Source organism: Carcharodon carcharias, chromosome 2, assembly GCF_017639515.1.
Source record: "Carcharodon carcharias isolate sCarCar2 chromosome 2, sCarCar2.pri, whole genome shotgun sequence".
NCBI classification, from domain to species: domain Eukaryota; kingdom Metazoa; phylum Chordata; class Chondrichthyes; order Lamniformes; family Lamnidae; genus Carcharodon; species Carcharodon carcharias.
The window spans coordinates 18,455,559-18,483,324 of record NC_054468.1 but is presented as its reverse complement, the minus strand read 5'-3'; the positions used below and the strand labels follow the sequence as shown (position 1 = coordinate 18,483,324).

The 27,766-nt window shown below is 42.9% G+C and overlaps 2 protein-coding genes across 3 annotated transcripts in view; one reads left to right on the top strand and one right to left on the bottom strand.

Annotated features, from left to right (window-relative positions):
- Window positions 1-27,766, top strand: part of LOC121270800 (mediator of RNA polymerase II transcription subunit 12-like protein) — a 604,195-nt gene that overhangs the window by 238,860 nt on the left and 337,569 nt on the right. The gene's annotated exons all lie outside the window — the stretch shown is intronic.
- Window positions 18,306-23,439, bottom strand: LOC121270824 (P2Y purinoceptor 14-like). 2 transcript variants are annotated; one of them, XM_041176290.1, is made up of 2 exons: window positions 23,374-23,439; window positions 18,306-19,816 (listed from the first exon to the last, which is right to left on the bottom strand). In XM_041176290.1, exon 2 carries the CDS (start codon window positions 19,694-19,696, stop codon window positions 18,659-18,661), a length of 1,038 nt encoding a protein of 345 aa, XP_041032224.1. In that variant the 5' UTR covers window positions 19,697-19,816; window positions 23,374-23,439; the 3' UTR covers window positions 18,306-18,658. The 2 variants fall into 2 exon arrangements, with proteins under 2 accessions (XP_041032224.1, XP_041032234.1); XM_041176300.1 differs by having other exon boundaries at window positions 23,378-23,430.

The window sequence follows — 27,766 nt, the reverse complement described above, 5'->3', positions numbered from 1 at the left end:
TGTGTGTGTGTGTGTGTGTGTGTGTGTGTGTGTGTGTGTGTGTGTGTGTGTGTGTGTGTGTGCATACCTTGGTTTTAAACTTTTGATTAAAAACAAACAATTGTCACTTTATTTTGATGTGTGGAGAGTTTGCCTTTTGCTAATTTATACCACGATCTGTGTCACCTTGGTTTGCCTAAATTTGGATCTCTGGTCTTCATGTGGTATCAGTGATAAGGAGATGCTGGAGACGATGCGAAAAGGTTTCAGAAGGATGTTCCCACAATTGAGAGGATAGAATTATCAGGAAAGGCTGAAGAGGCTGGAACACGTTTCTGTGGAAAAGAAAAGGTTGGGGAGTAACCTGATAGGGGCCTTTAAGATTACAAAAAGTTTGATAGATGAAAAGTGGAATAATGCTGCTTTCTATGCCCGAGTCTAAAGTGTTTTGAAAGTTGGGTCGAGGTTGAACAATGTGATTTAAAACAAACAAAACCTTACATTTGGCAGGAGGCCCATATATTATTGTCTCCTGGAACTGAGTAGAACTAGACCGAGTTAGTGTGTCCTGTTCCTACTGACATTTGTGGCTTGGACTGGAACCACTGGGTCCCTGGTTCTCTGCCCCTCCCTGGAGTTGTCCTGTATTCTTATCTCCTGCAGAGAGAGAGAAAGCAGAGGATTGCATGTGTGAGAAACAGATTGTTTGGAGGAGAGGAAAGGACAACATCTGTGGAAGATGAGTGAGATGGCACAAAGATAAGAGTGCGTGTGTGTTGGCTGGTCAAATGGGGATTGTGAGGAGGTGTCTGGATAGAGGGGAATGAGTGAAGCTGCAAGCTATCTTGGTCTGAGTGTTCTATAGGAGAATGCTGGGGAAGGCAGAGTGTGGGGTTTGGCGCTTGAAAGTGTTTTTGCCACTTTCTCGCCCGCCTGAGGTCCTAGTTGCTCTTATGGCATTGTCTCCAGGTTTGAGGGATTTTACTCCTCCTGCAGACATCCCCAAGCCTTTTCCATTCACACCTACTTCACTGGGGAGTTTGGCCTCATGTTTCTCAAGGACTGGAGAGAATACCTCACTGTTCTCAGTCAGAACCTGCAGCCTGACCTCCAGGCAAGATTTGAAGACCCTCGCGGATAACTCTCCCTGTTTTCCTTTCCAGTTCTGTGATTACTGAAGCCACAGAAATCAATATCGGGATTTCCCAGACGAGAGTCGCATAGATGTAGCTATTGGCATGAACGCTGAACTTTACAATGTGATAATGTTTGAAAATGTCCCCTTTAACTTACAATAAAACAGAACGTTCTGAAATGGGGTGGGGAGGTCATCAGGGTGGATTCCTGAGAAATACCACCGTTTGGAGAAATGCCAATGTAATCCGGCTGTTTTGGAGAGAGAAACTAAAATGGAAACTCATTGAAGTGAGGTGGTAGCACTGGCATTATCTCTCAGAAAAGGCAGCTGCTGTTTGAAATGCTGAAACTAATCAGCTTTCTCTGTGGAAAAGCAGAGTGAAACGTTTCATGTTAACAGCCAAGCAGGATGCGTGTGAGAGTTTGGTTTCTGTTCAAAAAAAGTGAATAGAATGGACTTGGCTTTTGGAAGATTTAATGAATGGTGAGTTGTCTTGATGTGGCTTGCTGGTGGTAATTGGATCCTGAAAACTTGAACGGGGAGTGGAGTGATTGTTGAAGGACTCTGGAAGTTTAGACCTGGCATGGCGGGCAGATGTGAATCTCTGCTGGAGAGCTGGCAATGAATGTGGGATTGTTCCCGTGGTGCTACATCTCTGTCAGAAGCGATGTGTTGCATGTAAAGGCATTTCATAAAACATATTTCGAATTTGTTAGTTATTAAATGTGAAACATACCATTTTAGTTTGATGTATCAGTTGCTTGTCATTTGATGCTTGATCCTTGTTATTTTACTTTGTTACAGCTCAAGTATTAAAGCAAGATCTTGTCCACCTGAGTATTTCTGTTGGTTGTTTGTGAAATTTGTCTCTTTTTAAAAAAAAGTTATTGGTCCTTACAAGGATGATCTACGTTGTCCCTAGGCAAGGGAGTAAGATAAATACAATGCAAATAACAAAGGAAACATGTACCATTGTTCACCAAAAGAGCCTTTCTTTTAAATAATGCTACATAATCTTATTGAAAGAGTTTGCTGCATTTAATTTATTTCTTTTCATCTGGTCCAATGGTCACTTCACAACTGTTGAGCTGATGTAACAGCACTTTGGTTCTTGCTTCACATTCTAATATGTTGACATGCTGTTTGGAAAAGTATGTGGGTTGTACTATCTTTATGCAGGCTTTTTTCTAAAATGGGAACTTCCTGTTTCAACTTATACAATATCTGTTTATTTTAAAAGGCTGCAGGTCTTCAGGCTGAAGATTATCCTGTTCACCCTCAAAACTGGCTCCCTTGTCAATGCACGTGCACAAACACACCTGTGTCCAGCTTCTGCTGAATGTACAGAACGAGAGGAAGGTGGCAAAGCTGCAAGTGCCCAGTGTAATCAAGGGCGGAATTTCACGTTTCCCTGTGAAATACCTCGAACGGCTTTCCCACCAGGCTCCCACCTGTCCAGACCTTCCCGCAATTTCCTGCTGAGATGGATGAGGCTGTTGCTGGCCCACCAGCCATCGCTGCAGTTAAGGGCCTTAAGTGGCCAGTTATTGATTGCTTAAAGGCCGTTTCCCGCCTAAGTTCAATTTTCAGGCTAGCGGGACTAGTTCAGGTGCTGGAGAAACCCCCAAAAATTAACCATGTTTAGGTCTCATGTTGGGTCAGGTGGCGCCAGGTGCCTCCATGAGCAGCCTCCTTTTCATAACAGGCATCCCCACCTCACCTCGCCCCCAAACCCCACCCGTGCCAAATGGACTGGCTCACGCAGGTCCTCCCTCTCCCTGGCCTCTCCTGCAACACACCGCCCTCCTCTGCCCACCCCTACCCCAGAACCTCACCTCCCCAACCTGCCCTGAGACCCCAAAACTGGCCCTGGATTCATGGAACTTGGGCTGCAGGGACAGCTTGCAGTCTCAGCCCTGTCCACTGTAGCTTCTGGCGCTGCAGGAACTAGAGAGCTGCTGGCCAATCAGATTGGCTGGCAGGTCTCTGGAGGGACTTCGTCCCGAATGAGGGTCAGTAGTTCCGCCTCCAACCAATTAATACTTGTTGGGGCGTTAAATGGCTGCAAGGCAGGCAGTATTGGCGGGACTACTTCCGTGCCAAACAGCACAAGCAGCAAGAGAAAGACAGACCTAAGTTTGCCCGCAACTTACGGATCAGATCTAAGCTCTGCAGTCCTGCTACGTCCAGTCATGAATAGTGGTGGACAATTAAACAACTCACTGGAGGAGGAGGCTTCACAATTGCCCCCATCCTCAATGCCCAGTACATCAGTGCAAAAGATCAGTCTGAAGCATTTGCTACAATCTTCAGACAGAAGGGCCAAGTGGATGATTCATCTTGGCCTTCTCCGGGGGTCCCCAGCATCACTGATGCTAGTCTTCAGCCAATTTGATTCACTTCATGTGATATCAAGAAACGGCTGAAGGCACTGGATACTGCAAAGGCTATGGGCCCTGACAATATTCCGGCAATAGTTCAGAAGACTTGTGCTCCAGAATTTTCTGCACTCCTAGCTAAGCTGGCATCTACCCGGCTATATGAAAAATTGCCCAGGTATGCCCTGTACACAAAAAGCAGGACAAATCCAACCAGGCCAATTACTGCCCCATCAGTCTACTCTCCATCATCAGTAAAACAATGGAAAGAGTCATCAACAGTGCTATCAAGCGGCACTTGCTTAGCAATAACCTGCTCACTGATGCCCTGTTTGGGTTCTGCTAGGGCCACTCAGCTCCTGACCTCATCGCAGCCTTGGTTCAAACATGGACAAAAGAGCTGAACTCCTGAGATGAGGTGAGAGTCACTGCACTTGACGTCAAGGCTGCATTTGACTGGATGTGGCATCAAGGAGCCCTAGCAAAACTGGAATCAATGGGAATTAAGGGGAAAACTTTTGTTGGTTGGAGTCATACTTATCACAAAGGAAGATGGTTGTGGCTGTTGGAGGTCAGTCATCTCAGCTGAAGGACATCACAGCAAGAGTTCCTCAGAATAGTGTCCTCAGCCCAACCATCTTCAGCTGCTTCATCAATGACCGCCCTTCCATCATAAGGTCAGAAGTGAGGATGTTCACTGATGATTGCACAATGTTCAGCACTATTCGCAACTCCTCAGATTCTGAAGCAGTCCATGTCCAGTGCAGCAAGACCTGGACAATATCCAGGCTTGGGCTACAAGTGACAAGTAACATTTGCGCCACACAAGTGTCAGGCAATGACCATCTCCAACAAGAGAGAATCCAACTACTGCTCCTTTCTGTTCAGTGGCATTACCATCACTGAATCCCCCACTATCAACATTCTGGGGGTTACCGTTGACCAGAAACTGAACTGGATTAGCCATAGAAAAACTGTGGCTATAAGAGCAGGTCAGAGGCTAGGAGTTGTACGTCGAGTAACTCACCACCTGACTCCCCAAAACCTGTCCACCATCAGCAAGGCACAAGTCAGGAGTGCGATGGAATACTCCTCACTTGCCTGGATGAGTGCAGCTCCCACAACACTCAAGAAGCTGGACACCATTCAGGACAAAACAGCCCGCTTGATTGGCACCACATTCACAAACATTCACTCCCTCCACCACCGACGCACAGTGGCAGCAGTGTGTACCATCTACAAGATGCACTGCAGGAATTCACCAAGGCCCCTTCGACAGCACTTTCCAAACCCACAACCACTACCATCTGGAAGGACAAGGGCAGCAGACAGATGGGAACACCACCACCTGGAAGCTCCCCTCCAAGTCACTCACCGTCCTGACCTGGAAATATATCGCCGTTTCTTCACTGTTGCTGGGTCAAAATCCTGGAACTCCCTAACAGCACTGTGGATGTACCTACACCAAAGGGGCTGCAGAGGTTCAAGAAGGCAGCTCACCAGCGCCTTCTCAAGGGCAACTAGGAATGGGCAATGAATGCTGGCCCAGCAGAGAAACCCACACTCCGTGAATGAGTTTAAAAAAAAGGATGATTTCACCACTGACTCCTCGGATGGCGGGAGGAGAAACCCTGTCATCTTAAAGCTCCTGGATCAACAGAATTTCCCTGATCTTTGCTGTATTTAGCCCTCCCTCGCTCCCAATTTTCTGATCACTGAAATGAACATATTGACCTGAAATGGTCTTTCTCATTTCCCAGGTATTAATAAAATGTCTCTTTAAGATTAAACACTGTGGCTGCATGTTGCTATATTTCGCTAAGAGAGTAATGTTATATGTTATACAGGCATCAACGGTGGACACAATGAAGCATGAATTGTCTTGATCAGAATGCTTCAGCCAGTTTATGTCAAAATCAGATGAAGCAATGTGATTGTGCAACATTCCAAAATTCTACTTTATAGTTACAGCCTTGTGTTTCCTACTGAAAATTATGAAACATGTAAGCCATCTATGTATATATATTTTCCACTCTTATTTGTTGAAGTTACAGGAGATAGCTATCTGTGGGTGACTCATTATTTTTAAAACTTCCTTTGTGAGGCTTTATGATTCTGCCACCAGAATAAGAGAGTGAGACACTAGGAGCTGGTGCATGTTATGGTTACTTAGATACAAGTTTCTTAGTATCTTCCCCATTCTTAATGAATGACATGGTTGCTATGATTATGGTAAATTTGAACCTGGGTGAATGCCATGGTTGCTGTTGATTGTGATGCCAGAGGTCACTGGGTCTGGGTTCAAACTGAGGTATTAAAATCTTTCTTGGCCAATATGTATTCCTCAGCTGACATCATCAGGGGCAGACCAATTTAATTAATCTCATTGCTGTTTTGCGGGATCTTGTGTATAATTTGGTCACTGTTTTTGACAAGAAAACAAAATTGTGTCTAAATTTCAAAAACATTTCGATCACCCTGAAGCACTTTTGCAGTAGGCATTACATGAACTCAGTGCCTTTATTCTTCCCGTCTCTCAAACATTTTTTTCAAATCTCTTCAGGAGTTTCGGTTTCCTTCTTAGTAATTGGAATAATCGAGGTCAAGGACAGGTTCAAGGTGATTTTGCAAGGTTTATGTTACGTTCTTTTACAGTGTCTGCTGTTGGTTCGTTGAGCATGGATTGTGAAGCGTTAGCCTGTAAGGACAAATTGTTGCGTGAATCATTGGCTTTTGAGTTTCTTTCCAGACCTAACTTTGACCTGAATGCCTTGCAAAACAGAAAATAGATCACAGGATCGAAGCAGGCGTTAAGCGTTGACAGCACAATGGCAGATTCTTTAAAGTGGTAAAGAGTCTTTTTCCAAAAACATCCAATGATGACATTAATCTGACTTAAAATGTAAGGAAGCCTTGCGATGTGGTAGGGAACAAAACAGACCAAGAAGACAGTAAGGAGGATGAGGATGTTGTTCTTTGCCTTGGCTTGCTTTTTGAGTGAGCTTGGAGATGGAGATTTGTCAAGACGTTTTGCAGTTTGATAGTAAAAGAAGCAAAGGCCCATTAGCACGCAGAGAAACAGAAATGTGCCTCCAGCATGGAGGAATATATGCCAATGAATGCCCGTACCACTTCTAAATCCTAAGCATGTTTCTTTTGTACTGTTCTGGGTTGGCTTTTTCCATGTCAGGTACACATATGAAACGCCAAGGCTGAGAAGTACACACCAGGTTCCAATGGAGACAATTTTTGCAGACTTAGGACTTTGAAATGCATATATTTTAAATGGTTTGACAATTTTCAGGTATCTAGTGGCCGCAATGTATCCCAGGAAGAGAATGCTTGAGTACATGTTCAAATAGAAGATGCATGTTGTAAAATTGCAGTAGATTATTCTCAGTACTGTGGAACCCAAATTGCGCTCTCCTACGATCCTTATAGGCAGTGAGAGGACCAGCAAGAAATCGGCTACGACCAGGTTCTTTAAATAGATGATGGTGCTGTTGCGGTTGGGAACGTGACAGAAGTAGACCCAGAAAGCCAGGCTGTTGAGAATGATTCCAACTACAAAAACTAAAGAATAGGCAGTAATCGTAAATATTGCCAAGCCATCAGAAGAAAACTGACAAGTGATGTTGCCAGAGGAATTTGTGCTTGAGCCAATCTCGATGCTTGCTGTAGAGTCAGCCATCGGTACACCTGAATGTTAAGGCAGAATATGTTATTTTTCTGAAATGGCGTCATGTAACAATTTGCTAAAAGAGACAATCCTTGAAAAGTGTTGGGATGGGGATTAAGTATTGTAATCGAATAATTATTTTTTGATAACTGGCTGTTGATGTACTTTCCATTCATTATGGAATGTTAGTAATGCAACAGCAAACCATGACAGCAGACTTGATGTGCTTTGTGTTAAAGCAAACAATAGCTTTTCTCGGGAAAAGGCACTTGACACTGCCCATCTTTAACGAAAAGCCTTTGAAAAATCACTTTGTCACAACATTGTAGAATTGATGTAACTACAGTTTGAAGACTTTGCGCTTGTTCATCTTGAAAGAAGGAGCTTGCATTTATATAGCACCTTTCATAAATTCACGATGTCCCAAAGCACTTTACATCTCATGAAATACTTTTGAAATGTAGTCACTGTTGTAATATAAGAAATACATGAACAGATTTCACAAACTGTATTGCACTCGATACATTAATGTTTATTCCCTGGACCTCTTGTTTTTGATTCTGGTAAATGAATGATAAATAGTAATTAATAACTCTGAATCTGTGAATGCCACAAAATGCATGGGGGAAACTGCATTGGTTTAGGTTATGAACTCATAACCTGGACTTAATTCCTCCTATCTGCTGGTCTTCAAACAAAAAGCAAATATCAAATGTTGGAAACTTTAAGTGCCAATAATATGTGAACTTTGTCCATTACCTGCTCTTCCCCCATTTCATTTCATTCACCTTATAAAGTAGTCTATTTACCTTTTAGATCTAACAAAAAGATTCACACCTAAATGGCATTGCAATCTAAGGCGTTGATAAACCTGGCGTGTTTTTCCAGTGCGTTCTCTTTTCATCCCTGTCAGCTGCAGTTGTATTTGCCTGTGATTAACATAAACATTTTGCAGCAATGTGACAGTTTCAGCGATTCACAGAAGAGTGCTTTCAGGGTGTGTATGTAACAGCGACTTTTTTCGAGTCAAAACAAATCAACTAAATTAACAAAATCAGGGACAAATTAAGAAGCAGCCCCTTAAAGGGAAACTGCAAAAACAGAGACAAGATTTAAAGGAAACTGACAAACATCAAACCAAAATGTGATTGAGGATCAATAAAACACCCCAGTCCCTGCGGGTGCCCACCGGGCATGGAAGCCTTCAACGGTGCCAGTGGACATTGCTATGCTCTCTCTTCAGGGACACCCGGCCACAAACGCAGACGTTTCCACTCTAATGAAGAGCTTCTAATTCTGTGCAAATGCAATTTTCCAAATCTGACCATTGGTCATTGTACTGAATGCTAGATTCATAACTGAAAAGTTAAGAATGAAAGATGGAAAGATCTAAGATTTTGATTTTGGTTGCGGGGTGTTATTTACACTGGTTTGCTTTAAAATTATGGACAAATATTTTTCTCCTAAAAATTTGACTGCTTTTAAAAAGCTTCCTTTTGTTGAAACAAAAGTCAGAATTTGCTTATATCTGTTGACTTGCACTTCCTTAGTATTGCATTGTTATGTGTCAGCCTAGATTATATGCTTTAGTTTCTGGAGTGGGACTTGAGCCCATGTATAACCTTGTGTCCCTAATGCAATAGTGCTAACACTAGTGAATTGCTTGTTACTATAGAAATAATTAACCATAGACTGCTCTGCTTCAAAGGGAAGATTTCTTTAATGGCAAATACCAGATCAAGTTGCGCAACCATTTAGGAGTGTTAGTCTACATCAAGGCTTACCTCACAATGTTTAAATAGCAACAAACCTAAATGCCTGGATGGTGACAAAACAGAGCACAGTGATCACTGACGTGGTTAAAATGATTGTTTATGTGCACGTCTTCGATTTCACTGCTAGTTTGGATTTCGTTGACGACGTCTGATTTAATGTCCTCAAAGCACCTTCAAATGCAAAGAAACAGTTGGATGTGAAAAATCCTTCTCAAACAGCATGGAGCAAGTTTGAAACAAATCACCAGTCTCAACATGACACTTATGGTCTCTGTATATATAATCCCAGAAATGCACAAGTAAAATCACCTACCTGACTGAAAGTTTTTGATGTGGTATTATTCTGTGCCTGTCAGATCAAGAGTTTCTTGCAGCGATGCTGGACTGGGCTTGTGTGTAAAAAAAGGTTTTTTAATTCTCGTGATATTCCTGGTCAAGTTGTGCTGTTCAGCATTTCCCAGACTTAGTAAGTAGTGAGATGAATAATCAAGTGCTCAGTCAGAAGTTTATCTCTGACCAACATTATAAGTTTACTAGTGACATAAAACAGGAAACATAGTGTTCAATTTAGAGATCTAACTATGCATTGCATTATTTCCTTGTATGATGTGCGTGTTTCACATCAGACCTTGGTTTTAAACATTTTGTTGACGTATGGAGAGATTGCCTTTATACAACATTCTTTGCCACCTTGGTTAGTCTAAATTGGCAGTTCCGGTCCCCACGTGATAATGATAAGGAGGCACTGGGGAAGGTGTAAAAAGGATTCACAAGGATGATACCAGAACTGAGAGGATTATTGTCGTCAGCTGACCCTTGATTCGGCGATGATGTCTGCTCAGGGTTGGGAGTTTCTGTTACGGGTCTTCGTGTCACTGAACAGGTCGATTCTCGATCCACAGATCTTAGGACACATGGCATGTAGGATGTCCCACCAAGTAGTGGGATCTGGAATTCAGGATTATCTTCTTTTTCTTTCTTTCTTCTCTGCCATGGTGCCTCATCATTAAGGTGTTTGGACTCTAAGCACAAAACAGCTTGATGGACAAGTTGTCGCCACTTTGAACGATTGGTAATGAGCTCCTCCCAGTCATTAACGGCAATGCTGCCACACTTCAAGGAGAGCTTCAGATTGCCTTTTAAGTATTTTCTTTGTGCTCTCCTGGAACACTGGCCGTTTGAGGGTTGGGAAAGCAGGATCTGGCTAGGGAGACACCTTTTGGCCTCCGGACACTCTGTGCAATCCTTTGAAGTTGATTTTGCAGGAGTTTTGCCTAAATGCTTGTGGAACTGGCATCAAGGAGGATGATCCTGCCATCGCTGATGGAATTTCTCCAGCACTCTTATGTGTCGCTCATAGACGTAGAGGAATGTGGTGATGGCCTAGGACTTTTGTTGACTGTCAAACGCTCGTGGCTGTAGCTTGTAGAAGGCTGAGCTGGTGCAGCTGATCTGGCAATGTCCACCCGTGACGTCAAGGTTGGGAAGAGGTGCCAGACAATGGGAGGCCAAAAGGTCATCGGTGGTAGGGCATGCGGAGGAAGATTGTGCGTTTTAACAGCTGTGAAGGTGGAAGACAGCTGCAGAGGCTGGGTGGTCCTGGTCGCCTTGCCTCAACACATGACTGAGAGGATACAACTCACCTCCTGCCTCACCAAAGCCTGTCCTCCATCTACAAGGCACAAGTCAGAAGTGTGATGGAATACTTCTCACTTGCCTGAATGACTGCAGCTCCCACAACACTTGAGAAGCTTGATACCGTCCAGGATAAAGCAGCACACTTGATTGGCACCCTGTCCATAAACATTCATTCCCTCCACTACTGTTGCATAGTGGCAGCAGTGTGCACCATCTACAGGATGTGCTGCAGAAACTCTTCAAGGCTCCTTGGGCAGCACCTTCCAAACCCACAACCGCTACCATCTAGAAGGACAAGGGCAGCAGATACATGGGAACATCACTGCCTGGAAGTTCCCCTCCAAGCCACTCCCCATCCTGACTTGGCACTATATCGCCGGCCCTTCAACGTCACTGGGTCAAAATCCTGGAACTCCCTCCCTAACAGCACTGTGGGTGTACCTATGCCACATGGACTGCAGCGGTTCAAGAATGCTGCTCACCACCACCTTCTCAAGGGCAACTAGGGATGGGCAATAAATGCTGATCCAGCCAGCGAAGCCTACATCCCGCAAACGAATAAAAAAAAAAGTGCTGAAGAGGTTGGAACACTTTTCTCTGGAACTGAAGTGGCTGAAGAATAATCTGATAGGGATTTAAGGTTACGGAGGCATCTGACAGATTAAAAGTGGGAAAAATACTGCTTTTTGTGCACTAGTTCAAAGCATTAAGAAAATTGGGTTGGGGTTAAACAGTGTGATTTGAGGCAAAAAGAAAGCTCACATTTGGTGGTAATCCATAGATTATTGTGTATACTGGAACCGAGTAGAACTAGACTGAATCAGTGTGTCCTGCTCATTACAACATTTGCGGCTTGGACCGAAGCCCTAAGCCCCTTGTTCTCGGCCTCTCTGGAGTCCTACGCTCTTTTCTGCTGTAACAGGAGAAACCAGGGGGTTGCAAGTGTGAGAAATCGATTTTGTGGAGAAGAAGAAAGGGCAAGATTTGTGGAGGATAACTATGAGACATGGGTGTGAGGTGGCACAAAGATAAGAGTAAGTGTGAGTGTTGGCTGGTGAAATGGGACGTGAGAAGGTATCTGTGTAAAGGGAACGAGGGGAGCTGCAACTTATGTTGGTATGAGTAGTATATAGGAGAATGGTGGGGAAGTCAGGGTGTGGGGTTTGGCCCCCAAAAGTGTTTTGCCACTTTCTCGCCCTCCTGAGGTCCTGGACCCTCTTACGACATTGTCTTCAGGTTTGAGGGATCACACTCCTGGTGCAGACTTCCTCAGCCTCTTCCATTTACTCTTGCTTGGTCGGCGAGGTTGGCCTTATCTTTCCCTGGGATGGGAGAGACTACCTCGGTGCACTTCCTCAGATGCAACAGTAGGCCCTCCAGGTAAAATTCTAAGACCCTAAGGGGCAGCCTTCCCAGGTCTCTTTTACTGTTCTGTTACGGTTGAAGCCCCAGGAATCAATATACATTTCAGTCATTCTGACCCCTGTCAGAATCCCTTTAACTAGAAATTGTTCCGTTGATAGATTTGGTGCATCATCCTGCCCATTATGACACAGCCAATGGTAAAGTCTGAGTTGTTCAAATCCCGGAGGGAAACTTGAGATAACTGTCATAACCCATTTTTGCAATTTGTATGTTTTGTTCTGTAGGCTTTGAATTCAGCAGTAATAAGACCAGAGTCTCAAGAGGTTTTTTTAAAAAACTAAAACATTTATCAATACAAGACAGATTGTAACCACGCACACATGTCTACAAAATTAGTACTATAATAACTACAAAAATCCCCTAATTAATCTGACTCTCAGTACCCCCCCCCAACCCCGCCATGTTGTTAAGGCACCAAGAAAACACAGATTTAAACAGACCCCTGGCAAAGCATACTCTGGACATTTGCATTCAAAATGAGTTTCTTTCAGCTCTGGGTCCTTGCAGATAGACTTGAAGCTTACAGGCTGGAAGCCAACTTAAATTGCTTGGTGTAATTGGGTACTGTCAAAACTGGTGTCGCAGTTAATAGTTTTCAAACTACCAAATGCCTTCTGACACTCCTGTGTCTATTGAAACTTATTGTTCTTTTATTTATTTTGGTTCAGTGAGTTGAACAACCACACTGCTCAGATTTGATACAAATTTCCAGTAAAACCCATTCATACCCAGAAATCTCAAAACTTCTTGTTTTGTTATAGGCATTGGGAAATCCATAATAGCCTTGACTTTCATATCCCTCAGAGCTACCTTACCATGTCCAGTGCTATAGCCTAGATATGTGACTTAGGCTTTTGCAAGTTCACTTTTAGCCAAGTTCGTCACCAAATTAGCTTCTTGTAATTGAGTAAATAACTCCTCCAAATGTTGTGGATGCTCATCCCATGTCTGACTGAAAACTATTAAGTCATCAGTATAAACAGCACACTTGCTTAGACCTGCAATTACTTTGTTTCAGTCTTTGAAATGTCGCAGGTGCATTCTTTATACCAAATGACATGACTTTAAATTGATATAGTCCATTTGGCATCACAAAAGCTGATATCTCCTTTGCTCTTTCCGACAACGGTACCTGCCAATATCCTTTTAGCACGTCAATCTTTGTGATAAATTTCGATTGTCCCACTTTCTCAATATAATCCCCCAACCATCGTATCGGATATGAATCCGTTTTTGTCACCACATTCACCTTTCGATAGTCCGCGCACAGTCTTTGTGTTCCATCCGGTTTCAGTACCAGTACAATAGGCGAACTCCAGTTACTGCAACTCGACTCAATGATGTCATTTTGAAGCATGGAGTCAATTTCTTTCTATATTTTTGACAACTTTGCCAGATTTAATCGATAAGGATGTTGCATTACTGAAGATGAAACTTCTACAGATACATTGTATATAGCTAAGTCTGCCCTTCCCCAACTTTTTCCCACAAATAGCTTTGTATGACCGCAATAGCTTTCCCAACTCACTTTAACACTTGTCTGGAAGGTAACTCCGTGTTATGTTTAAGTTTTCAAATACCCCCTCATTATCCAATTTGATCAGAGGAAAATCAATTTCAGAATCCTGCAAATCCAGGGGACAGAGTGGGAGAAAAGATTGAAATAGACTAAAATGTGGGGATAAAACAATGAATGGAAATACATTTTAAAAATAATAATAGAAATAAGTGGGAAAAAAGTATATATAAAAATTAAAAAATAAATATTTGAAAAAAGGAGATCAAAAAGGGGTCAGGATGGAGGAGGGAGTTCACAATCTGAAGTTGTTGAACTCATTGTTAAGTCCGGAAGGCTGTAGCGTGCCTAGTCGGAAGATGAAGTGCTGTTCCTCCAATTTGCGTTGAGCTTCACTGGAACATTGCAGCAGGCCAAGGACGGACATGTGGGCATGAGAGCAGGGTGGGGTGTTGAAATGGCAAGCTTGCGGATGTTGGAATCCACGTGGGGTAAGTCGGAGACGGAGACAGTCACTGAGGGAGGACATATGGCTGTGAAAGCGAGTTTTAGTAAACGCCTTGTCAAGCACCCGGAGAGAAATGGAAAACAATGAAGGTGAACAGGGCAATCTTCTTAGATGTAATATTTCTCTGCCACTATTCCAAGCAGAGCAAGGAGTTCTTGTGGTATCTTGGCCAATTTATGCTTCCACATCCAATGTCTTTCATTTTATAAAGCGTTTATTATTTCCCTTTTTTATCACTCATTCATGCTCCTTTTTGCCTTTCTATATAGATCAACTGGCTGTTGATATCATCTGATTATGATGGGATCTTTTGTCCAAATTTGCTACCGTGTTTACCCTCAAAACATTGGTTATTGCATGTTATTGGTTCTTTGAGATGTCACGGGAATAAGATGAGGCGCTAGTTAAATTCACATTCCTACTTGTCCCCTCCTTTCTAGGAAAGAGGAATTACTGTATGACTAATGTGAGGAACTATAGTAACTTTTCTTGAGCTTTCAGTCAGCTGATTTCACTCTTTGCACAGTAGCTTCTTGTTTTACGGGGATTGAACTCAAATGGCACCGTGTTTTAGAAAAGTAAGGAAGTGACTTTTATGCTTTCTGCAATCGGAATTGTAAAGGTAACGTGAGGAGAATATGTTCAATGTAAAACGTTGAACAAGAGACGATTAAACAAGACACTTGACATGTTCCCACATGGGGATGCACAAAAGATGACGTGTCTTGGCGGAATAGAAAAAGGAAAGTGAGACTTGGGTTAATAATGCAGAAGAAAACAGAGCACAGAAAATGATGAAAAAACATATAGAAGGGCAAAAAGGAGCATGAACGAGTGATAAAAAAGGGAAATAATAAAGGCTTTTATAAACACTATATGAATTGAAAGAATAATTACAGGCAGCAGGAAGGGTCAATTAAAGAGAAAGCAAAGTTGCCTTTGGAGGATGAAGGAGTGATCAAATGATTACACCGTGTCAGTTTTCATAGAATAATATAATAGAAATGAACAGGTGCAAGTGCAACTGTTTAAAAAAAAAACTAATAGGATCACGCCAATAGCATGGGCATGACAGGCTGAATGATGGCCAGCTATGTTGTGTCATTGCATAAGTTTCTGGTGTGGGAAATTTTATTAAAAAAATGTACAAATGGACTTTTGTTACACGGAGACATTGGAGATTCTGGGGTTCTTTAGAACAGAAAAGGTTAAGGGAACATGTAGTAGGGGTGTTCAGTATCATGAATGGTTTTGTTAGAGCAAGTAAAGAGAAACTGTTTGCAGTTGCCAAAGGGCTGCTGACCAGAGGATTCAGATTAATGATCATTGGCAAAAGCGCCAGAGGTGAAACGAGGATCCTTTCTCTTTTGCACAGTGAATTATTATGATCCACAATGCACTGACTGAAGAGGTGGGTGGAACCAGATCCAGTGACAACAGTCAAAAGAAGGGAATTGGATAAATACTTGAAGGAAAAAGGTTACAGAGTTCCGGGGAATGGGACTAATCGATTAACGCTTCCAATGAGCTGGCACAGGCTTGCTTGGCCAAATAGGCTCCTCCTGTAATTCCATGATTCTATAAGCGGCACCCAAACAGATATTAAAATGCTGAAGAAAGATGGTAAGACAGACTGTTCACGTATATATAACTGTGCCACAGAATGCTGATGAAGATGTAGAATAGTTTGCCCAGTTGCCTGGAGGAGGAAGATGATAGCCTGGATTTTGCAGTGGAAATGAGGGTGAAGCAGTCAGTGTTCATTATCATTACTCCTCTGAAACTGAAGCAACTCCTTGTGCCTGTGTGTGCACAGTTAAATGCGGAAATCCAGAAGTTGTTGTCAGTGATTCTGTGCTTGTCCATAGGATGCGCTGCTGAGATCCCTCAGAATATAGTCAATTAGAAATCACTGAACTGATGAGAACTCCTATGTTCTTAGTCTCACTGTAAAAAGGCTTGATAAAGTTACACCTTGTTGAAAGAGGTGTAATGGCATTTTCAATGGCACGTTTAGTTCACAATTGCTACTAAATAGCCTCACTGGCTGTTATAATTGTTAAATGTCATATTTCTGCTGTATGATAAAAACATTTTGTAACTTTTAAAAAGATTTATGTGATACTTGAGCTTTTACCTTAATCTCATGTGCGTCCCAATCATTTATTTCACTATCTGTAACATAATATTTAAAAATTGAATGTGAAGGGATTCATTAGTATTTACTTGCTATTTTGCTGTCTGTGGGAATATTTTAACATGAATGGCTGCTTATCCTGCTTGATTACATCACTATGGCTGGATTTCTGGAGATCCCTGTGTCTTGGCATGAGATTCAAACCAATGTCAGGAAAGGGGAAAACCATGCCATGTTGCTAAATCTTTGTGGGCAGCTTTCTTTGAGGTCAACGGTCTGTGCTCTGCTTCACTATTGATCATAAAATCAAGTCTAATGTAGAATAAAAGCAAGAAAGGACTGGAAAGACATTTGAGAATATTGGCAATTGCAAGGTAATTATTTTTGAGATTTGCAAGGTAGATTGCAGCTTTTTGTGGTTCTGTATTTTCTTATGTTCCGTCGGGTCTGTTGGGCACCCAGTGATCCCATGGACCAGGCTCTCTTCCTCTTAGAATGGTTACAGTATAGAAGGGGAACATTCAGCCCATTGTGTCTTTGTCAGCTTCCTGCAAGAGCAACTCACCAAGTTCCACTCCCCTGCCTTTTCCCCATAATTCTGCAATTTTTTTTCTATTCAGATAACTGTCCAATTCTCTTTGTGAACTCTTGGTTGAATCTGTCTCGATTACACTTCCAGATCCTAACTGCTCATCATGTTTAAAAAAAAGGTTTTCCTCATGTCATCGATATTTTTTTTGCCAATCACTTTAAATCTGTTCTTGACCCTTCTGTCAGCAGGCACACTTTTTCTCCCCATCTGCTCTATCCAGACCCTTCAAGATTTGAAAAATCCCTATCAAATCTCCACTTAATTTTTTCTTCTCAAAGGAGAGCAGCCGCAGCTTCTCCAATCTATCCATGTAGCCAAGTTCCTCATCCCTGAACTGTTCTCATAAATCTTTGCTGTACCCTCTCTAATGCCCTCACATCCTTCCTAAAGTGTGGTGCCCAGACCTGCACACAATATTCTAGCTGAGGCCAAATCAGGGTTTTATACATGTTCATTGTAACTTCCTTTTGTACTCAATGGCTCAATATATAAAGTCCAGGATCCAACATGCTTTATTAACTGCTTTCTAACCTGTCCTGCCGCCTTCAGTGATTTGTGTACGTGTACATCCAGATTCCTCCTCCTGCGCCCCCTTTAGAATTGTGCCCTTTATTTTGCCGCTTTTTGTCCTTCCTACCAAAATGAGTTGCTTCACACTTCTTTTTTCTATCTGATGTTACAGCAGTTATGCACTAATATCTTTGAAAGCCTCGGATGTGGTTGAGGACCAAGTGAAAGAAGTTCTAAATTACAAATATGGATCAACATTTTATTCAATTTGTCAAACCCATTGGTGAAATATCTCGTTTCCCCGCAGCAGTCAATGGAAATACACAAAATTGCATAAGTTCTCAGCCAACGAAAGTAAATTACAGTCAACCATCAGCGAAACCTTAAATATGTTACTCGTTCCAGTTGTTGAGCTTTCAAAATATGAAGCTTTATTAGTAGGCTGTTAATTGTGGATTTAACAAAATTCCTTCAGCTCAAATTAGAGAGCCTCAAAGGGGAATAAAAGGCAGAAGAAACTTTCTTTACCCATTTGGTTTTGGACCTGATTTCCAGAAAAATGGATCACTATTGTGGTGGACAAATTTCATGGAAGAAGTTCTGTGATTGACTGTGTAATAATGGAATCATGTGTGCTAGGGAGAGAAAGAGAATCAAATACTTGAAGTGACACAATAGTTCTGATGCATCCATTGAGTTGGATGTGGAGTCCAACAGCGAGTTCTCACCCGCTGGGTGACATCTCTCTCTGCCTCTGTCTTGTCAAAACGTGAATATTGAAGCAGTTTAAAATGTTGGCTTTTTGTAAAATAACAAATGTGTCAGGAGATTGAGTAATGGTAAAAACAAAAAAACTGCGGATGCTGGACATCCAAAACAAAAACAGAAACAGAAATACCTGGAAAAACTCAGCAGGTCTGGCAGCATCGGTGGAGAAGAGTACAGGTGAAAACAAAACATCAACTGTGCTCTTCTCAGCCGATGCTGCCAGACCTGCTGAGTTTTTCCAGGTATTTCTGTTTCTGTTTTTGATTGAGTAATGGTAATTGATGTTCAATCAATTGTTACATTTAAATCTGAAATTGGTAGATTTTTGTTAACCCAAGGTATTAAGGGACATGGGGTAAAGTTGGGTGTGTGAAGTTAGGTCACAGATCAGCCATGATCTAATTGATTGGCAGAAAAGGCTCGAGGACTAAATGGCACACATCTATTTCTATGTTTCAAGGTTGGGCATGACTTACGGTTGGTCAACTTGCATGTGGTCTTTTGAGGAAGTGACCTTTATGGGCCCAGTGCACTTCGCTCTTTCTGGAAAAATTTGTATTCTTTAACAGGGGATTAAACTCGGATCCTCTCACTGCTGATGTGAAAATGAATGGATTAATTGAGTACATTACGTGATGCATTAGTGGGGACAGAAATATCATTGAGGGGTAAATCCTTTGCTTTTTTACCCAGGCCCAACTTTGATCTAAATGCCTTGCAAAACAGAAAGTAGATCACTGGATCAAAGCATGAGTTAAGCGATGACAGTAAGAGGGAAGATTCCTTGGCGTAATACAAAATCATTTTCCAGTGGCACTCCAGAATGGAGTTTGTCTGGCTTAAAACATAAGCAAATCTTATGGTGTGGTAAGGCACGAAGCAAACCAAGAACACGACAAAGAGGATTAGAATATTGTTCTTTGCCTTGGCTTGCTTTCCCAGTGATTGTGTACAAGGAGACCGGCGGAGTTGTCTTGAAATCTGGAAGTAAAAGAAGCCAAGTCCAACTAACACACACACAAATATGATCAGGCCAATAATGTGGGTAATTGTGTACACAATCTGTTGCTTTCCAAATTGTATGCAGACCTGAGAGTTTTGTGGCCGTGGCTGACTTTCCATATTTATCAAAAGCACAAAGAGGCTTCCAAGGAAGAGGAAGACACCCCAAGTTCCCAGAGAGAGAAGCTTGGCAGCCTTCAGATTTTGAAATGCATATGCTTGGAGGGGTCTGACGATTTTCAGGTATCTGATGGCTCCAATATACCCTAGAAAGAAAATACTGGAGTAGATGTTCAAATAGAAGATGCACGCTAAAAAATTGCAGTAAATTCTGTTCACGTATGGTGTGGAGCTCAAGCCACTGACTTCGAGGATTTTTATTGGTAATGATAGGACCAAGAGGAAATCAGCTATGACTAGGTTCTTCAAATAGACGATAATGGCATTGTTGCTGGGCATGTGACAGAAGTACACCCAGAATGCTAGGCTGTTGAGAATGAATCCAGTTATACAAATAAATGTATAGGCAATGACAGTAAATATTGTGAAGCCTTTCGAAAAGTAAACACAAGTGGAGTCGCTGTGATTGTTTGCCATGCTTGTGTAGTTTGTTCTACCCCCACTTTCGTAGATTTCTGTAGACGTAGCCATGGAAGCATCTGAGGGTTGGTGATAGAGCCAATTAGTTGGTCAGCCTCTGATTTTGCCGCAAAAACATCCAGTGAAATAAATGCCGATGGTTTTTTGTTCAGATTGCGTTCCTGTCTGCTGCTAGAACCAAAACAAAAGTGACAAAGAGTTGTGATAGATACTGCACGTTAAATCAGGGATCTCAGTTTTGAGCTTCCAAGCCCATGACCCCTACCACCTAGAAGGACCAGGGCAGCAGATGCTTGGGAACACCACCACCTGCAAGTCCCCCTCCAAGCCGCATCCCACCCTGACTTGGAAATATATTGCCGTTCCTACACTGTCACTGGTCCAAATTCCTGGAACTCCCTTCCTAGCAGCACTGTGGGTGTACCTACAGCTCAGATGGACTGCAGCGGTTCAAGAAGTTGACTCAGCACCACGTTCTCAAGAGAAATTTGGGATGGGCAACAAATACTGGCCTAGCCAGCAATGCTCATAACCCGTGAAAGAATGAAAAGAAAATCGGCCATTATTTATTACACATTTTATTTGCCAAACCTGCAATTGCGATGTTACAAATGGCAGATGCTTGAAATATTTAAATTATGATCATTTTCTGGTGTTCAATTTATAACCAATTCAGGGGAATTTTTTTTTTCACAGTTTTTTTTCTGCTCATTTAAAAAAGTAATTGGAGGTATGCTTGAAGTGCCGTAACCTGTCAGGCTACAGACCAAGTGCTGGATAGCAGGATTAGGTTCAGTGGCTACTTCTTGGCTGGTATGGACAAGTTGGGCCAAGTGATCTCCTTCTGTGCTGTATGATTCTATGATTAAAAAATGATGTGGACTGCCTGTTTGGTACTGAGCTGTACAGACCAGAAAGGCACCAGAGTCGAGGTTTGCTCTGTGATGAGTAAATCGGTCCACACGGGGTGCAACTGAACACTACAGTCAGCCTCAGTGATTTTGGACTAGGGAGGAGTAAAATTGCAGAAGGTGTAAGTTGAGTAAGGATGTGATTAGGCTTGCACTCCATTGTTGATTAGGCTACCAAACTTCACTGTCCAACCTCATGTGAAGAATTACTATTTGCAAGAACTATTGGAGAACTGCATGAAGCCATCAAACCACCCTTAGCAAGAGACTGAAGGAGTGGTGGAAGATAATTCACTAGCCACTTTCCAAAAGGACTTGGATAAGTACCTAGAGGAAAAATGGCAGGGTTATGAGGAAAGACAAAGGGATTGTGACTAAACAGATAGCTTTTGTGTAGTGACAGGATAGACACGATGGACTGAATGGCTACTTTCTCTGCTGCAAGAATCAATTTTCTGCTGACTTGAAGATGCTGAGAACGTGTGCTCTTCTGTAGAAAAGCCATCTATTAATTCTCAGAACGCTTGCTTAACTGAGAAACAACATGTTTCCTAGACATGCAACTGAATTTAACTTTGCAAAGAAAACTTGAAAAAAAAGTTGGTGTAACCAAAGTTAGCCCTCAACTTCCTCCCCTCTTGTGTTCATAAGTCTGCAGAAGAAGTTGTAAAAGGGAACATATCTTCGTTTGCTAAAAACAAAAAACTGCAGATGCTGGAAATCCAAAACAAAAACAGATTAACCTGGAAAAACTCAGCCGGTCTGGCAACATCGGCGGAGAAGAAAAGAGTTGACGTTTCGAGTCCTCATGACCCTTCAACAGAATTGAGTGAATCTAAGGAGAGGGGTGAAATATAAGCTGGTTTAAGGGTGGGGGTGGTGGTTGGGTGGGGGGAGAGAAGTTGGAGGGGGTGGTGTGGTTGTAGGGACAAGCAAGCAGTGATAGAAGCAGATAATCAAAAGATGTCACAGCCAAAAGAACAAAAGAACACAGAGGCGTTGAAGGTGGTGATATTATCTAAACCTCCACCGATGCTGCCATATCTTCTATTGCTGTTGCAGATCCCACACACCGAACAGAGAACCACACAAGGAGTGTATGTTGGACACAGGGTTGTATAACACTGTAACCCTGGTTGCCTGACCCATCTTCCATGCAAATCTGTATGGGCATGAGCCAAAATAGGACTGGTATGGAGCAGTTTTATGGCTTGTTTTCTGATGTTAACATGGACTGAAGAAGTGAATTATTCAAACAGAATCAAACTACATTTTAGACATTTCTGAACCTTCACTCTAAGAAATGAACTGTGACGTCGCAAATTAGAAAGCCGACAATCCTGAGCATCTGGCTTCTTAACCGCTCGCTTTCTCTGTTCCTGTTCTTTATCCTGCTTTTTTCTGGACACCTGTGCACTGTTCCTCAGCCAAGGGGGTGAGTTTGTGGATCCTCTCCACGAGACTCATTAAGCGACTCATTTATTGCAGAGTACAGTAAAATAGGTCTCAGCTAGGCTAATTATAGATCCCAGCTAGACTCGGCGCATTTACACAAGTCTCAGCTGAGTATATTAACTCCACCAGAAGGTGGGTGAACATACACTATGGCTAAACTTTTCACAACTCATGCATGCAAAGCTTGGCTTCCTCTTCAAAGATTATTTTTCATCATGATAGGCTTGTGCTCTCACTTCCCAAGGTTTAAAATGGAGAGCAACAGGTTATCAGATGGTATAAATAAAGTGTGTTTTGATCAAGAATTGAGGATTTTCTTTGAGCTACAGCGAAGGGAAAAATCAACTTAAAATCCTAAGTGGTTGCTGGGATTGTACTCTGACATTCACCTCGATGAATAATGGCCCGCGACCTGGATTCCCAAGCACAGTCCATTATCATGATAAACCTGAAAGTAAGGCTGAGTCAAAGTAGCACGTTATTGAATTTCTGAAATTGTTGCATTCTTTAACTGGTTCGCTACTGTCTGCTGCCGTCACTTTAACTTAAAACTTATAGTTAATAGATTTTCCACAGCAGTTTGTGTGTTCTGAAAAGTTTTACTATTTCACCAGCAGTCGGAGAAGGGTGATAACAGAAAAATATTGGAAATACATAGCACACTGTCCATCAGCAGCTGGAAAGACTTTAACATCTGGGTGAGGGTCCCTTTCTTCAATTCACCATGATGGTGAAGGGTCCCTGTGTAAAATATTTATTTTCTTTTAGCCGAATATTAGTCAATCTGCTGCACCTGCAGCATTTTCTTCTGCTGTTTTTACTCCAGCTTTTCAACATTCTATCGGCATCCTTTTTTTCTCTTCTGTCAGGCTTACCTGGACATGTTAGCAGATTTCCGAAGGAAGGAATGTTGTATTCAGTTCAATGGGCACATAGAACTTCAGTTGAAGTTTTTTTTTTAAAAACCGGGAACCTGGTGGTGTTTCTACCTCTTGGAAGAAACCCTTCAGTTTGTGGTTGTTCGCACCAGAATCTGTACCAGGACATGCAGAAATTTAACGAACAAAAACCACCGCTATGTCTTTAATCTGTTAGCAAACCCATTCAAGTGCAATCTCCTCGTTTTGTGGCAACGAGTTGCAAGGGACAGCTTTCTGTTTTACAGCAGAATGAACTGTGCTGCTGTTCAATCTTAAACCATGTTTGCATCCAATGTTAAATAAAATGTTACTAGTCATGTTCCTGTTTTGTCAAATAGCAAGTTGTTTGGACAAAATGTTCAGCGTTACTTTTGCACATGACAAAATAAAAATGTAGACATGTAGCATTTATAATCAGAATATTACATTAAGTGGTACTTACTTACTGAAGTTTTGTTATCTGGTCTGTTCACATTGCTGAATTGATTGCTGAGCATACAAGACAAAGTGCTTCTCTTCCTATTGGTCACTCTGCTAGTCAGGTTAGCTGATCATAATTTCCTGCCACAGCTAAGGCCAGGAAGTCAATTTATGTGGGCACATATTATAACTTAGTCATATTCAATCATTTCGAGAAATACTCTTTTAAATTCGGGGAGATGTTGGCAGAGTGGTAATGTCACTGGCCTAGAAATCCACTGGCCCAGGTTAATGCTCTCAGGATAAAAGCAAAATACTGCTGATGCTGGAAATGACTTGGATTCAAATCCCATCATGGCAGCTGGTTGAGTTTGAATTGAATTTAAACTCGATTAAGTAGTGCATTTAATTAATTTTGAAAATCTGGAAATGAAAATAGTCTTAGTAATGGTGACCATGAAACTATCGACAATTGTTGTAAAAATCCAGCTGATTCACTAATGTCCTTTGGGGAAATCTGCTGTCCTGTACCTGGTCTGGCCTGACACCAAACCCAATCTGGTTTACTCTTAACTTCCCTCTGAAATGGCCTAGCAAGCCACTCAGCTGTACAAAACCACTACAGAATGGACTGTAGCGATTCAGGAAAGTGGCTTCTCAAGGGCAAATAGCGATGGGCTAAAAATACTGGTCTCACTAGCGCTGCTTACATCCCATGAAAGAATATATGAAAAGAAGTTTGGTGGAATAGGACGCCTGATGTTGCCCTGAAATGGAATGACTTGTGTTCACTAATTCCCCGAGTTTATCATACAAAGTTATATTGCTACAATAAAAATAATGATGTGACAATGAATTTATACAAAAACATTGGTTAGGCTATAATTCGCGTATTGTGTGTAATGTTGAATGCTCGTTAGCAGGCGCTTGTGGTTTAACGGGCTGGAGCTCTTTCCTGAGAGGTGACCTAATAGAGGAGTTAGTGATTATTACAAAGGATTGATCAGGTAGCTGCAGAAAGATATTTCCACTTGCAGGCAAGACCAGAACCAGGGACCATAAATTGAAAATATTCACTAATAAATCCAGTAGACAATTAAGCAGAGACTTCTTTACCCAGACAGTAGTTAGAATGTGGAACCAGCTCCACAAGTAGTTGAAATAAGAAGATAGAAACAGGCTATCATGCCCAAAAGCTGCACATGCCAGTGTTTATGCTCCACGTGAACTTACTCCGACCCTTCTTCAAATCCCATCAACAAAACTTTCTATTCCTTTTGTCCTCGTGTGCTTTCCCCAATTTATTTATGGAATTAGCCACCACACAATCCCGACAACTCTGAGTGTAAAGATTTCTCTTTGTCTCCCCTCTAGATCTTTTGTCAATTATTTTTAACCTATGACCTTTGGTTGTTGACCCACTCGCCAGAGGGAATATTTCTTCTTTATCTACTCTATCAAAACTGCTCATCTTATTGAAAACCTCCATTAGGTCGCCTTGTGATCTTCACGGTTCCAGGGAAAACAGTCCTAACTTTTCCGACCTCTCCTCATAACTAAAATCTCTCATCCTTGCCAGCATCCCAGGTAAACCTCCTCTGTTCCATCTTTTAAGGCCTTTACATCTTTCCTGAAGAATGGTGCCCAAAATTGTCCACAATACTCCAGCCGAGGCCCATCCAGTGAGATATAAAGTTCTAACGTGACCTCTCCACTCTTTTTTACCAAGCAGAATGAATTTAGGCTCTGTAGTGCCCCTGGTGGTTTCACTATGGAAGTCCCAAGACAAGAAAATGGAATTGCTCCTGCTTCTGGCCATTTCCAGTGTGGCCTGTGGGGCTGGAGAAGGTTGAAGAGATAGGAATGGATGAGGCCAAGGACAGATTTGAAAACAAGGATGAGAATTTTAAAACCAAGATATTGCCTGCCTGGGAGCCAATGTACATCAGCGAGCACAGGGGTAGTAAGTGAACGGGACTTGGTGCGAGTTATGGCATGGGTTGCTGTTTTGGATGACCTTGAGTTTATTGAGGGTCGAACGTGGGAGACTAGCCTGGAGTACAGTGGAATAGTAAAGTCTGGAGATAACGAAGACATGAATGAGGGTTTCAGCAGCAGATGGGCTGAGGCAGAAGCAAGGTTAGACAGTGTTATGGGGTTGGAAATATTATGTTATGGTCGGGCAAATACCCCTGGTTGGCAGAAACCTATCAATCTCTGATTTAAAATTAGCAATTGACCCAGCATCAGCTACCTTTTTGCAGATGAGTTTCCCAAACTTCAAACCACCCTTTGTAGAAGTGTCTCCTAACTTCACTCCTAAAAAGCTTTAATTTTTAGCCTATGTCCGTAATCCTAGACCCCCTCCCTGGCATAGGTAGTTTCTCTCCATCTATCCTATTGGCTTCTCTTAAAACCTTGGAAACTTCAATTAAATCACCCTTTAATATTCCAAATTCCCAGGAATAAAATGCTAGTCTGTGTAATCTCTCCTTGGAGTCCAGATAATAGTCTGGTAAATCAATGCTGCGCTCCCTTCAAGGGCAACATATCCTCTCTAAAGTGTGGTACTCAGACTGCTCACAGTACTCTGGGTATGATTTAATCAGGGGCTTGTATAGCTGAAGTGTGACTTCTACTCCTTTGTATTCTAGTCCTTTAGATATAAAGGCCAACATGCCATTAGCCATTTTTGCTTATTTTTTGTACTTGTTAATGAAGTTTTAATAATCGGCATACGTGGACCCCTAAGTCTTTTTGAATCTTCATTGTTTTGAGTTCTTCATCACTTGGATCTGACCTGTTTTTAGGTGCAAACTGCATGGCCTCCTGCTTGTATTCATCCACTGACCATCGGCAATGCTATCAAAAATTTACTAGTAATTCCGATGTATGGGGTAGATTATTTTCAATCTTACAATGTAGAGGGCTGTACGCGAAGATTCAAATAGGTGTACAACAAGGCGAATAGAGATTTATGTGCAGCTGTAATGAAGACAGCCTGGATGGCAAAGTGAAAAATTGGAGTGAGACCAAGGCCAGAATTTTCCCGTTGGGGTGGGCAGGCCTCGCTAGTGTAAAATGACATGTGGTAACATTGGGCGAGCATCCCGATATTTAGGTGCCGCCCATGGACCTGGGCGTATATGGCGCCTCTCCATGATCCATGGCTTGCTGTTCAAAAGGAGTCAAGACGGCCAACTGGGCCTGGCCTCCACCAGTCTACATCCGCTTGGTGTCATTGTGTGCAGTCTACTCCTGAAAAGGAGGGAAGAACATTGATTGGTCCAGCCTGTACCTGGATTCCCATTTCATCCCTGCCAACCCAACCGGAGTGGAACATTGCAGTGTTCCAGTTCTCCGTTACCCTGCAGCTGCCTCACGCTCACACAAAGAAGCCAGGGCTGACTCCACCCCTCGCCCAAATGCTGTCTCCATCACATTTGGCAGCACAAGGTGTAACCTTGAAAAGCAAGGAGGCACAAGCACGTGGAACAAGGAGGGCAGCAGATGGATTGGTGCCCCGCCAACTGGAAGCTCCCCTCCCAGCATGTTAGCATCCTGACTTTGACATGCTTCCCAGTTCCAGCACCAAGCCTAGGTGCAGATCCTTGAATTCCCCACCCCCCACCCCGATTCTATACTCTGGTGTCAGTGTCACACATGCTGCGGGTGCAGAACCCATCTCAGCACAACCCTCAGGGTGAACTAGGCATGGGCAATATCTGCTGGCCCACCCAGCGAGGGATACATGCCGTCAAGGATTCAATGCAGTAACTGGACTCAGAGTTCCTGGGCGGTGGGCGGACGGGGGGTGGGCGGTAGCGGGTGGGTGGGCGAGGGGTCAATCGGGGTTGAGGTTGTGGGGGAAAGGGTGGCGGCTGCATTAAGTGACCTCAGCCAACATGGTTCTCGTCCTTTCTGCGTGCAGGAGGCCCTTGGATCTTTTTCAGCACTGGACCCATTTGCGTCGCATCACATCACGGGAGCTCGCGCTCTCGGCCTCCTCCTCCCACACATGTTTGCTCAGGTGGGGAGGCCTCCGCCTCCCGTCCCTCGGAATCAGGACCTCCCTCCGTGCAGCCACCTCCTCCAGGAGGGCAGCTAGGCACTCATCGGAGAAACGAGGGGCACACTGCCCCGCTGCCCTACCCTCCAGCCCGGCCTGCCCTCCGGACTTGCATGCTCAACAGATGTGCTCTGGCGAGCCATGATGCCGGCCGTTGTGTGCTAGGCCTTTAAACGGGCTGCCGGGTCGCCATTGGAGCCGGCGTTCTGTGTATGCCCACTGGTGCCCACCCACTCACGCTATCCTCGGGAGTCGAGAAATATGCTGGGCGGGCCTTAATTGGCCGGCCCACGTAAAATGGCGGCGCCGGCGGTGATCGGGCCCGTGCCCACTCCCACTCGGCGCC